Raw genomic sequence first — 15205 nt, forward strand, 5'->3', positions numbered from 1 at the left:
CCTTTATTATAAAATCGTATTTTGTTGTTAATTTTATTAAAATCACAGACAAAGTGCTACGGTAAAAATTACCGAGCTTTTAGGTGTTATTAAACAGCCTGAAATATGGTAAATTTTACCATATTCTTTCAGTTTTCACTCTATTTTTTCATCAGTATAATATAAAATCTATAAATTAAGAAATAATCAATTGGTTTTTATATTACGCTTCTCCAATGCTGTTAATTATATCAATATCAATTGAAAAATTATTGATGAGAGAGTGTTTTGAAATTGAAAGTTATCAGAAAAATACTACATTGAGACATTTTAAATTAAGTATTCATTAGTAAAATTCAGCTTTTAATTGAAAAATACTGAAATACATTTGCATGTAGTGCAAGGTAATCATCGATATGCTATAAACGTTGCATGGTTTGAACTAAACAAATGCTTTAGTACTTATTTTTTGTAATATATGAGGATTTTGGAAATATTTGACGCTCACCTTGTAATCTGATATAAGTCTGAAATGAATTTCTCCTTTCAAAAATTATAAAAAAATTATGAATTTATCCTTTATAATGTTAACTATAAATGTGCTCTTAACGTTGCATTAATTGGAGTAGATAAATGCTTCTTAATTTCAAGTACTTATTTTTTGAGACGTATAGGAATTTTTGAAAGATCTCACGCTCACTTTGTAATCTGAAAATAGTTTAAAATGATTTTCTCATCGAAAAAAAATTTAAAAAATACTCAAAATAAAATCCATAGCATAGTTTGAACTAAAAAACTATGTGACTAAAAAATTTTCAGTGTTTACTTCTTCACAACTATGAGTGTTTTTGAAAAATTTGAAAATTGCTTTCTATCTGAAATTAGTTTGAAATGAATTTCTCATTAAAAAAAATTATGAAACAGTCGCAAAGTGTCCTCTATTTTGTTATCGATAAATATGCTCATATTGCTAGTAAAAAAATCATAAAAATTTCATAAATAATAATAAATAAAAATTTCTTCATAAAAATTTTGAGTACTTATTTCTTGAAACATGTTGGTATTTTTAAAAAAAATCTGAATCGACTTTGAGAATCTACTTTGAAATCTGAAGCAAGTTTCAAATGAATTATTCGACGCAAAAAATTTTAAAAAAAATTTAACCATCCAAAAAATTAGCCAATCCTCCATTACGTTAACCATTTATATGCTCTTAATGTGGTATGGTTTAAACTAAACTTCTTAAAAAATTTTAGTATTTATTTCTTCACATATATGGGTATTTTTAAAAAATTTGGCGCTTTCTTTGTACTATGAAACAAGTTTCAAATGAATTACTCATTGGAAGAAGTTACAAAAAATTCACAAAATATACTCTATATGTTAATTGTACATGCTGTTAACGTGGCATTGTTTGAATTGAAAATTGCCTCTTAAAAATCTTGGGTACATATTTCTTCACATCAATGGGTATTTTTGAAAAAGTTGACGTTCACTTTTTAATCTGAAAAAAGAAATGTGTCAAAAAATAAGTACTAAAATTTTTAATCAAGGATCTATTTGCTCTAAGCAATACTATGTTAAGATCATATTTATAGTTAACATATTGGAGGACAATTTGCAAGTTTTTGCAAGTTATACTCTAATTTGGTCGGAAATATCAGTCCATTTATTAATCTATATATTTGATTTGTAGATATCAAAATTGCTGCCTCTGATTTACTCAACATTTCTGGTCCCTTAACTTCTGATTGAATTTTAACTTATGAACAGTGTGTTACTTTTATGTTAAAGTTAACTAACTAAAGTAAATACGGCCTTCAAATAATAGCTGATGTTGACGTATGCGTGTTTAGGCAGAGGGGGTGCGATTGTTCTTGTTTTCCAGTGACGCCATCTATGGACAAGAATTCGACTTCTGTCACACCATACATCACACCCGTTTATAGGGTGGACCCATTCATTCATCCACAGATCGTAATTTTGACCTGAATCAGAGAACGATCGATCTCCAATCCAGTACCCGTATTGATTTGTTATGGGAACATGGAGGACTTTTGCGACTCGGCAGATTTAACGTGCATTAGTCACGTTACTGCACGGGGAGTTTTCGGCCGGCTGGGTTCGAATCCACGAATTCTCGGACATGGGCCCAGCGCAATAATAGCTGATAAAATGATTATTACATAAAAAGTTGTTAAGGATCCATTGTAATTAAAATTAATTGGTTAGCCCTGAAACAATTCATTCATAGCAATTTAAACAGTTTGATAAGAACACACGTTTAGATATTGATTCATCATTATGCTAGAAGACCCTGGATAATGATGAGTTGAACAAAACAGGTCAAAAACGATTTTAAAATATTGTATTTTTGTGGAATGGGATGACAATTGAAATAAAACACGTAAGTAACTGTCTTACAGAATGAAAAAAAAAAGATTTAACTCTAATCCAGTGGGAACTAAAGCTGAAAATCGATATTTAATTTAATGTAAAGCCGAATGTTTTCCTTGATCAAAATAACATTTAGAGGGAAGCACTTGCAAATTATTCAAAGACGGAAGACTAGAAGGGATTATAAAAGACAAAACTCTTTTTTCTTATCCTTCCTGTTCACACAGTGGTACTAAAAACTTCACCCTGTTCATAGCATATTGTAAATGTTGCTTTAAGGCACTTGCATACCTTAGCAAATTCGTCACTTTTACAAATAAGTAGATAAGCTGATTTTCTTATCAATGTCTATCAGAATTTTATCAGTGTTATAAATTGTGGTTTATGGTTTGAGATAAGGTTTATCCCCGATTAAGACATTGGTATTTCGTCAATTAATTAATAATTGCTTATTTACTTAAATTAATTAGTTTTTTTTTATATTGTGATTTGCGGTTTAAAATAAAGCTCGACACTAATTATGATATTGTGTATTTTGTTCAAAATTAAATTATTTTTGTTTACTTAGAGAAAAAAAACTATTATTTTTATTGAAAAATGTAGTTTTTTTTAAATATTTGAAGTTCTTTCTGATGCGATATTATTAATATGCTCCAAAACATATTATGTTTAGTTAATAAAAAAATCTTTTTTTGTATACTTAATTAATTTTTAAAATTGTTATTTAGGGCTTGAAATAAGAAATTATACCCTTTAAGTTTTTGGGGTTTTCGAATTCATTTAAAATTAAATTAGCTTTATTCCTTACTTAATCAAGAAAGTAAATTTATTTAACTAATGTTGAATTATGACTTATTTGAAATTTCATTCTTTATTCAGTTATTGACATATTATTCAACATTAAATTAGATCTGCTCAATTCATTTGCTTTCGTTTTAATTTTATTTTAAAACTACTTTCATTAAATTTTCGTTCAAAAATTAATTTTTATTTTTCTGTTGAAAGATTGTAGCCAAAAGTTTATCCTGCTTTCAGTTCGGCTTAATTTTATTTTCGGTTCATTAATTATTCTAATAATTTTTGCGATTATTTTTTATACTTATTAATTTCAACATGGAAATCAAATGCAGCTTTTTTCCACGTTAAACACTTTTATTTTTACTAATCCTTTCTTTTGAAAAACTTTAGTTTGTCATCAATAATAATTCTCAGATTGAAGGTTTTCTAGTGATTGATTACTTAGATTTAGTTGTGGATAATTACATTTCCTGAAATCATTACTCTCGCAATTTTAATATCATTTATCGTCAGAATTCATAATTTTGAGCCAGCAGATTTTTTTCAATTTTAATCTATAAATTGTAATTATTAATAAAGTATACTTATACATAAATTTTTAAATTTTCAAAAGGATTTGTATTCTTACAAATATGATTTTACGAACATTTCAAAATGACGAACATATTTATACAATAGTACGAATTATTGAGTTCTTAAAATTATTTTTAAAAGATATTTTTAGTTACGTAGATTAACCACATAATAATTATTTTTATGATTTCTTTGTTCCTGAACTTAAGTAAAATATTAGGGTACAAATTTATGAAATTTATTTATTAAAAAAACAGATAGCTCTTAATTTGACTTTTTAGGATAGATTTAAATTAAAAATACAGTTTTGAAGCGATTCCATTAAAATTTTCTGCATTTTTATTAAAAACTATCTGTTTTTTTCCCAAACGCATTGTTTATGAGAAACTTATTTTTAATTTTTCTTAAACTTTATTTAATTTTATATCAATTTTTTTAGTTCTAATAAAATTTAAATTAAAAAACAAACTAGTTTTTTTTGACGAAATTGAAATTTTTTTTGTTGAGATTTTATGCTATTTTCTAAGCTTAAATCAAAAATTAAATTATCATCAAAATTTTACTTTCCTCGTGAATTCAATAATTTCTTATATTTAATTCTTTCTTCAGAAATAGAATTATTTAAAAAATGTTTTCAAGAATTGAACTATTTTTTACTGTTAATCCTTTCTCAGAAATATATTTAATTTAAAAAATTTTTCCTCAAGAATTGAATTATTTTCAAAACTTAATTTTTGTTCCAAAGATTTCTTTGGTTGTTTATTTATTACAAAATAAAGATTGATTTATAAAGATCAAAATTTCGATTTATTAATTTTGCTTGTGCAAAAATAATATTTATTCACTATTCAGTTCAAAATTAATATGCATTTATATATTTCGAATAGTTTATAATGCAAAATTTACTTTCTGAAAACAAATTTAATTTATTAAAATGCTAGCCCAGTTTCAAAGTCATTTAAGCAAGAAAATAAACACATTATTTTAGTACCGTCGCGACAATCGTGAGAATAATTATTCAAAACACATTTTAATGATTTTAACAAGGACTATTCAAGGTCTTTTTAAATATATCACATGAAAGTTGGGGAAGTACAGTTTAAACTAACCGGCTTTACGCCCAGTATATCACTAATGATTCTAGGAAGCAAGAATTAGTGCAACTTAGTGAAAGGTACTTAATTATTCCCGGAAACTTTGAAACCGAACTGTCTACAAACATGTCATACTGCTTGCGATCGGAAATAACCTTGATTTTGACACTTGCTTGATAAGAGAGTGACGTTTGTGTATCAAGCTTTTATATTTTTCCACAAATTATAATTATGATATTGCTTAGATCTATAACTAGAATGATTTAATTATATATTTGAGAAAAGCTTTTATGGAAAATAAATATTTACTCAAATCTATAATATTTGATCGAATAAAATTAGGTCAATCATAACAAATTGACATTTTGTTTGAAAGGAATTGATTGAGGTTTTAATTTAATTAAGAACGGTGAAAGGAAATTCTTGCAAAATTACCATACCGTATGTTAATTACTTTTAAATTGAATTTAATAAAATAAAAATATGTGGTATTTAAATTTGTCATTTGGGAATTTTTCTGTTTACACAGTAACTATACCAGAAATTCTAGTTTTTCAGAATTATACTTCTTATTACCACACATTTAGTAAAAAATACAAAACTGAAAAGTAAATTTAATCAAATAAAAGGTTTTTATGCCATGCTTTATTGTATCATGATACAATTAGCAAATTTTACTGCATTTGTCAAATCTTATCGCACGTTATGAAATTGTATTTTGTTGATATTTTTACCAAAATCACTATCAAAGCACATCAGTAAAAATAACCGAGCTTTTTGATATTCTCATAAAGCCAGAAACACAGTAAATTTTACCATATTTTGCTAATTTTGTTCATACTTTTTTTTATCAGAACGCAGAAAATCGAATAATGAAAGACACTAATAAAATACCTAATAAGTCATCGAATTTAACATTTCCTTAATGGTTTCAAAAGTCCAGATAAGTGGAATTCAAATTACCATAAAAATTTATGCGTATTTGGACGGAGAAATGAATTCTCGTTAAATTGCCGCATTGACGTTTCTAGTTTTAAAAAAAGACGTATTTTTTGTTACTGAAATCGAAATATACGGTATTTGAACCATTTATTTGATAATTAGATTCCTAGCTCTAGATAGCAAAGCTTTAATATCGAAATCAATCACGAATATTTCATTAGTTGAAAATTTTCTTAGTGTATTCATTACTCAAAAACTATATCATGCGAAAAATAACAGACAATTACTTATTGTTTTACTTATATTCAAATAAGTGATGACAAAAAAATTGCACTAAATGTTTGACGCATTCGTTTAACTCAATTTCAAAACATTTATGAACAATACAATCAAATTATAAAATAATTGCAATTCTTTCTATCAAACAAAAATGATCGTACTGAACCGAATCAATCGTAAATTAATGCCTCAAGGGTACTGCTTCTTGGTTGAGTATATCACTGTAGGAACTAACAAGTCTGAATACCATTTAAGTTTATTATTCAAATGAAATCATTAGATTGAATTGTTGATACGCAACATTTTATCTAATGATTGCATATTTCAGATACTAAAGTAATAATGGAAAAAACTTCTCAATAAAGCGTAATAGACTGGTGGTGAATGCTCTTTGTATTTGGGTTACTGCTGCAATTGTTTAGTTTTAAAGTTGCTAATAGTTTTTAAAATTACATTTTTTTGAGTGATGTTGTACGTTAGAATAATTAGGCTTATATTTTTCTGCTCAAACGTAAAAAAAAATCTTGATAAATTTGAAGCGAAAAAACCTGTCTGTAAATTTTTTATTAGCTGATTTACTCTTCTGAAAGAGGATAATATTCTTTGAATGGTCGATAAAATGAAAATAATGTTTTGTTGAATTTTTGTAATATCTATAATAAAATAAAGAGTTCTAGCGCATGTCCCTCTTATGACTCCAGAACGATTGTGAACCGCCCAGAACCCTCCAATCCCAAGAGATGCTAAAAATCCTAAACCCTAAAATCGTCAATTAAATCCTTCAGGAGAGAAAATTTTAAAAAATGCAGCTTTTTCATTGGTTAGATCTAGCGCCATTGATATAAATGAAACTGTAAATAATTTTAAAGGTAGCGACAATGGTGCTTCGTGTTTATAGCTCTCATTAATCAAAAGCGTTGCACGTTCTTAGATATTTAATTACTTTTTATTTGCTATGTTTGATAAATTCAACGATCAATGTGAGCAAGGTAGCATAAGCAGACTACGTCACTAAACTAGTATTCCTTAAGTAATATGAAAACACGTGTTCATCTTTTTTTACATAATTATGCTTTTAAAACGTAAAGATAGTAACCTTTAAAAGGTAAAAAATTGGAATTGTTTTAACTTTTTCAACTGTGCTGGCATATGTTTTTCAGCTTTGTGCTTGATTTCATAGTGTTGTTTAGTACTGATTTATTGATAATTTAAATTCTTTTTACTCCGTAGGGAGGAGTTTTCAATTAGTATTCTACGGTATTCAGCCAGTTAGAAATAAAACTCTCACTTTTAAAGAGTCATTAGTTATTGAGACGCATTTTTTTACTACTGACAATCATTTCGTATTGAATTGACGCGAGTTTTGATGAAACGCAAACTCTCAAATATTTGATGAAGCAATCTTTTCACTCGTGTGTCATCTCTGAGCATTCTGGGAGTTAATGTTGTTTTACAACTACTTTCCCTCACCCGTTTTCTGAAAGTATTACTGTAAAATGCAGTCTCCACTATTAAATTTAACTTTTACTGCTAATTATAAGCGAATAACATTCAAGATCAGCAGTTACCATTTTCTTCGGCTGGGGAACCAAAATGATTGATCTCCATTTGACGTAACCCCAACTTTAAATCAAGTTCATTAATAATTGTCAGCACATTAACCAAATAAAGACCATCTTTTAGGAATCAAAATCTTTTTATTACTTTTTCAAAGTTACTCTCAAAATTAGGTTTTAAGCCAGGTTTTAATTAGGTTTAAAATTAGGTTTTTGGTGCATGTGTTACAGGCGAAGTAAGAAAAGCCGCTATTCTATAGAAGGCCGGACGTTTTCAGATAAAGTATGAAAGATGAAAATTATTACTTACTTTCTGTAGGCATTGCACATAATGCCTAGGCGTTCTATAGAATGACAAATGCTATTTAGGCAAAGTATAAGAAAAGATTATTACAGAATGACGTGCATTCTTCAAAAATGCAAATGTTATTCTGAAAAAATGAATGTGTCATTGAAAAAATTAATGACAAACAAACGTAAAAATTTTGCTTTCTTATTAAGGAAAACAAAATTTTCATATAAAAATCAAGAAATTAAAAACAACCTATTTGTTGCAACGTGATAGGCTTGAATGACATTTTGAATTACATTTCTTTACATTCGAAATGATTCGGAGACATATTTAATACATTACCGTTTTCTCATTTGACATTTTATAGAAAGCTTGGAAATGTGTGAAGCAAGAATCAATTCATACATTGCTGACAAGTTTCAGGCATTCTATATAATGCTTAGACATTCTATATAATGCGGGAATTCAAACTTTGTGGGCAACATATGCATAAACTCACTGAGAAAAAAATATGGTTAAAACTGCCTGAGTATGGTAAAATTTACCGTTTTGGGGGAACGTCAAAATGCTCGATAATTTTTAAAGAAGCACTTTTGTGATTTTGGTAAAATTAACAATAGAATGCAGTTTTATAACCCGAGATAAAATTTGGTGAATGTGGTAAAATTTGGTAATTTTATCATGATATCATAAAGTATGGTATGAAAACCAATTATGCAGTTAAATTTATTTTTAAGTTTTGTACTTTTTATTGAATGTGTGGTAATAAGAAATATAATTTTAAACGCCAGAATTTCCAGTAGACCGTTACCTTATGTACTAAAAAATTACTAAATGAATGACTTAAATATCTTTTATTTTGGTTTTTAATACCACAATTATTACTATTTACCAGAAATTTCATTACCATACAGAATGGTAATTTTACCACTTTTTTTCTTCGTTCTAAAAACGAATGATATAAACTGAATTATGGATTATGTAGAAATGAAAACGAAAAAGAGCTTCTAAAGTTGAGAATAGTTTTCAGACAAATATACATTTCAGCTCCTGAATTTAGCTTTTAATAATTTAGAATATTAAAAGTTCGACCAGAAAGGCTAGTGATATTTGTTATTTATAATTGCATCTCCTTTTCATTAATTTTTTTATAGCTTTTTTTCTTAGCATAATCTTCCCTAACATTTTATACACAAATTACTTCATAAACATAACAAAAATATTAAAGAAATGATGAACTTTTTACGGTAAATAAGTATAATTGCAGGTTTTAAAAATCATAATTTGTTAAATGAGGGCTGACGATACATTGCTTTTAAGCTATGTCGTCTAATACATACATTTTCTCATAATACAAAAAACTTCTTCTAGATATTGAAAATTTTTTGTGAATTGTGAATATTACAAAAGTTCTGTAATTTTAATGCATTTTTCAAATTATAAGTTTTGTGTAAGAGTTCCGTAAAAGTGTCATGTATAGTTTTTTATTGGTTGATTTGAGACGAACCTTTTACGTGAGGTGAATTTATGAGTGTAAGTAGGTCTCACACTTTCTCGTGTTATATTTTACCAGGTGTAAAAAGCAATAGCACGTTCATAAAATTGTACATCATTATAACAATTTCGTCATTAAACTTCAAGCATAAACCAAGTGAGAAAATTTAATACTTCTTTTTAATTTAGAATTTGATTGAATTTAATAATAATTAACTAACAATATGTTATCGAGATTTAAACAAAAGCATTAAAGAACAGAAAGAAAACTTATATCCTTATATTCCTGCATTAAGAAAAAAATTTCTGGTAAAATTACCGTATTGTTTGGTAAAGACATTTCTGATAAAAAAAACAACACAATTCTGGTTTTATGATAGAAAAATATACGTTTATACCATTCACTTGGTAACTTTTCTGCTTATATGGTAACAGTTAATTCGTAAATTCTTGTTTTCAATATTAAGTTCTTATAACCCAACTTTTAGTAAAAAATGCAAAATTAAAAAGTAAATTTAACCAACTAAATGGTTTTTATGTCATGTTCTTGATATCATGGTTTCATGATAAAATTACCAAATTTTATCACAGATTGTAAAACCATATTTTATTGTTAATTTTACCAAAACCATTACCAAAGCGATTCGCTGAAAAATACTGAATTTTTTGGTGTACACATGGAGCCAAAAATGTGGTAAATTTTATCATATTCTAACAGTTTTGACCATGCTTTTTTTTATCAGTTCACAAACATTCTTTATTGGTAAAATGTGCTCCCTAGTTTCAGCCATTATAAATTTTTGTTAGTTTTTATTAAAAATGTAATAAAAAGTAGACACATTAGGTGTCGTTATTGATATTTAAGTGAAGAAACAAGGGACTGAATACACCAAAACCAGTTTTATTGCCAGAAAACGAGAAAATTTAAAAAAGTTTTTTTTAAAACTCCTCGAAGTTTTTCCATACAATTAGACAGATGATTTTAACACATGAATTTGATGCTTCTGTCCCGTCATTCACAATAGCATGTCTTAGGTATTAGGCAGTTTCTTATGTCTCTCAAAATTATCAATTTGCTAACTTCAATGTGCACTTTATTTATTTCAATTTTGACAAAAATTATAATAAACATTGAGAGCACGCATTACAGAACACCTTGCATTTTAGTTTCCAACAATTTAGTATCAAGAAATTCATTCATGCTAATGAAAGTTATTTAGGTTTTGCTTTTTCGTCATTTTTGTTCATTGCATATAGAAATATTTATATCTCAATTTGAAAACTAAATATTTCAAACTAAATAGTTTAGAGCAATTTGTATGAATTTTTATGGATTTTACGGCTATTTGAAATTAGACAAATTGTTTTTTTTTACTCTTCAAAATAGCTTTATTTAAAGTTTATTACGATGCATCGTTGCATCGTTGAAAATTATGCTTATAAATTACGAAGCAATTCAAAAGCACTGTCAAAAATATTTATAACATTCTTTACAAGTATTTCAGCCATATTTGAAAAAGAAAATCTTAATCAAGCATTTTATGTGTAAAACCACCTGAAATAATGGCTTTAAATAATGGCAGAAAAAACGATTTTTACACAGAAAAATGTAGCTAAAAAGAAGGAAAACTCATAAATGCGATAAAATATTTTATTTAAAAAATTTAATTAATTTAGCTTAGTTAATTTTTTTTAAACATTTTTAATTTTTTCACGGAAAATAAGTTGTATCATTTTTAAAAGATTGTGGGTTTTTTTTATAATACTTTTCTTCACATTTGAATCATGAAACGAAATCCGTCAAACTCAAATAATTAGATATTTATGTGCCACAAAACTGTCCGAAATGTTACTTGGATCAAATTTCTTAAGATTCTTATAATTTTTTGCTAAGATTAAAAATTCCAAAAAGCGAGGGTAAATACAGTTATATTTTTATGTAGTCAAACGCATAACATACAAGCAAAAAAAAAAAATTTTATCAGTGGAAAAATTGTACCTAATGTTGTCCAATATGTTGGGCATTGGGTTTTAAGCGAAGAAATGGTAGAAAATGGAGAAAACTTTTTTAACAACTCTGAGTATAAAGAGAGTGTTTTGATAAAGCGTTGAAGAAAGTTGATTGAAAGTTGATGAACGTTGATTATTGTCAAAATTTTTTAAACTGGGGAAAAAGTGTGGGGAAAACTATCACAATATCATACAATTGACCGTGTTTCTGTCTCCATGGAAGCGCCAAAAAGCTTGGTAATTTTTACCGAAAAGCTTTGGTAATGATTATGATAAAATTAATAATACGATAAGGTCTTATAATATGCGATAAAATTTGCTGCATGTGGTAAAATTTTGTAACTTAATCATGATATCTTAGAGCATGGATTCAAAACACATTCTTTGGTTAAATTTATTTTTCTGGTTTGTATTTTTTTCGAATTTTTTGTGAATGAATGGTTTAAATACCGTATATTTTAGTCTTGCTAACCAGAATTATGTTTTTTTTTTTTTGACAGAAATGTCATTACCGAACAGTACGGTAATTATTCCAGATTTCATTTCTCCATGTGTGTTTTCTCAAATCGGCACACTTTAGAGTGTTTGAAAAGGTTAGAAAGGGAAAAAAAAATTTTTATAGTGTTGTTCCGACTCAAAATTTGTGAATTCTAGAACTTTTGTTAAATGCCTCCTTTAATCTGGTGATGAATATAAAAAAGGCATGTCATGAGATGAAAAGTTTCTATTTTATGTTTGTTGTCATTTTAATTTTGTTTTGGTCTTTTTTTTTAATTTTAACACCTTAAAATTATTTTTGCATGTTATGTTAAAATTTTCAATAACTAAATCTTTCACACGTTTTTTATTCAAGAGAACAAAAAAAATAACCTTTTTTTATTTTGCTTTTACATCAAGTATTTTTGCCCTAAATAAGTTTAACCTTTAGTTTTAGAGAACTTATTGGTACAAAATTTAAGTAAATCGAACTTTGATACAAATATGATGCTGTTTCATTAGTTTTTTTTCTGTAAAATCCTCCAAACATAATGCTCCTGGTTTGCATTTTTTCATTTATTTTTTAACAAGAAGTTAATTAAAATATATTTTATTTTTTGCATGCATTTAATCATTATAAGTATGCATTATTAATTATAATTACATGCTCTTATCCTAAAGAATTTTTCTTCAAAGCATTACTTAAAATTAAGAATTTTTCTTACTTATTTATTTTATCTGCCTTTTTCTAACTTAATCCCTCTTTTGATAAAAAAATATGCTCTCAATTAAATATGAATTTAAGAAAATGGATGACAGAAAACTTAAGGAAATATATTAAGAAATGGATTAATGCAAATGCTATAATATGAATTTTATGTATAATACATAATTGGGATCATTTATTTTGGTGACTTCACATGTTTAATGTATTTCAATATCAAATTCTAAATGAAGTGAATGACAAATTTTAAAAATTAATATTTACAGCAATGTGTCAATTTGAATTTTTCAAAATCTTAATATATTATATGTTTTTGAGAACAATAATTTAACGATTAAAGTTTAAGCAAATCAAGCTTCAAAAATGAAATTTTATAACATTACATCAAATTTCTGTTTTAGATGTCAGATGACAAAATGTGCTTTTTCAAGAAGATCTAAAGTAATGGGAAACTATTGCAAATGAAATGATTTCCAAAAACGTAATAAGTATAAAATTTGCAATACTTTCAATACATTTGTAAGGAAAGATTATATTTTTTATGTTGTAGCTGAACTGAGGAAAAAAAAGAAAAATTTCCAGAATATGGTAAAATGTTTTGTGTTTTTAGTTCTATAGGTACAACCAAAATCTTGGTAGTTTTTACCGATTCTCTTAGGCAATGATTTTGGTAAAATTTACAATAAAACATGGTTGTATAATGTGTGATAAAATTTGTAGAGATGATAAAATTTGGCAATTTTTCAGAGCTCGGTATAACAATAAAAACTATTTATTTGGTTCAATTTATATTTCAGTTTTGTATTTTTTGTTAGATGTGTGGCAATAGGAACTATAAATTTGAAAACCAAAATTTCTTCCGGTAAACCGTTACCATATCAACGGAAAAATTACCAAATTAATCATTTAAATACCGCATATTAAGGTTTTTAACACCAGAATCATGAATTTTTTTTACCAGAAATGTAATTACCTTACGAAATGGTAATTTTACTAGAATTTTTTATCCATGTTTCGATGCATTTTTCTTATAATACGCGCATTTTTTATAATAAATTTTTTTTGAAAAACTTGATATAAAGATGAACGATGATAACATTTTTTAAATTAAGAAAAACGAATAATAGTTTCTATAAAGAACTAGATAAAAAAATTAATTTCCAATGTCATGCATGATATTTTTAACTCAATAATATAAAATATTTTAGAGGATTATGCTTATCTATTCCACAGTTTGCAAATTATTTTGTAGAACATTTCATGACATTTATGAAATGAACATGCAGACGCTTAAAGACTATGACATGTTGTGTTAAAATCTTAACATTAATACAAAGGTTAAGCATACATATCATCCACAAAATTTATAATGCTCAGTTAGTGTTTAATCAAAATTAAAATGTGAATAAATTTTAAAATGATTCAATTACAAATAATTACATTAATTTATTTTTAAAATGTATCTTTTACACAATTGTTTGCAGAAAAGCTAAATTTTAGTTTATAATTTTTTTTTTCAAATTACATTCGAGGAGTACACATAAAATTCAGTTCAAAGTCAAATTATACGCGAAAATAAATGTTTTAAAAATTAAAATAAAATATCACTTACTTTTTTCTTAAATATTCATTCATTGTTTATTTTAAAATAGTCCTTGAAATTGGCAATAAAACAAACACACACAGTAAAATAACACAAATATGACAAGTTCACGTATCCTAGTTATTATCAAGACATTGGCACACAAATTATTGAAGTCTTCTCACTCGGGTGTCAAAAAAGTTTTTGAGAGAGTTGGGGAGAAAGTATAGCCATTTTATTCCGAAACTAGTTCGTCACCGTCATGCACCACGACTTTACCTATTTTCATCACCTTTCAATAACTCTGTTCGTTTTCTCCTCTAACAAAAGATTGATTGAATGTAAACAAAAGAAAGTTTTGCTTTCACTTTCATCTTTCTTATTCTTTACAGTTTTTTTTAATTAAATTTAGTGAATATTTCTAAAGCGGAATATTTTTAATTTATTTCAGCTATCTTTTAGTAAAAATTTGTCAAATTAGTTTAAGTTTTTTTTTAGTACTTCAGAATACAAAGAAACTTTGAGAAAAAACATTAATTTTTAAACTTTATTTTATTATGTAATATTAATAATTAAAAGAAAATGCAATTAATTATAAAATTCGTCTATCCAAAGACTGTTCCTAAATTAAGACTGTTCCTATTAGAAAAATAATTTTTAGTAAATATTTATTATTATTTATTATTATTATTTATTATTTTACTTAATAATGGTCGAAAAAATATGTTGAATCATAAGTTATAATATTTTCCCTTGTTTAAGAGAAAATATTTGTACATGCCAGAATACAAAATTTGAGCAATATCGGTCGAATAGTTTTTGAGAAATCGAATTTTAAATGTAATTTTTTTGAAATTCAAATTCGCAGGAAAAAAATTCGAAAAAGAAATTGTATACCTTACAATTCAAAATTTTTTCGATCATTATTAAATAAAATTAAAATAAATATTCACTAAATGTTATTTTTTGCATGAAGTTATCGTTGGATAAACGAATTTTATAATTGTG

General features: G+C 26.2%; 1 protein-coding gene across 1 annotated transcript in view; it reads right to left on the reverse strand.

The window, feature by feature from the left end:
* Positions 1-14500, reverse strand: part of LOC107449056 (salivary peroxidase/catechol oxidase) — a 57084-nt gene extending 42584 nt beyond the window's left edge. The window contains exon 1 of the mRNA XM_016064464.4: positions 14228-14500. Coding sequence (XP_015919950.1) covers positions 14228-14250 — 23 coding nt within the window. The 5' untranslated portion in view covers positions 14251-14500. The remainder of the gene's footprint in view (positions 1-14227) is intronic.
* Positions 14501-15205: the final 705 nt, after the last annotated feature.

Source organism: Parasteatoda tepidariorum, chromosome 8, assembly GCF_043381705.1.
Source record: "Parasteatoda tepidariorum isolate YZ-2023 chromosome 8, CAS_Ptep_4.0, whole genome shotgun sequence".
NCBI classification, from domain to species: domain Eukaryota; kingdom Metazoa; phylum Arthropoda; class Arachnida; order Araneae; family Theridiidae; genus Parasteatoda; species Parasteatoda tepidariorum.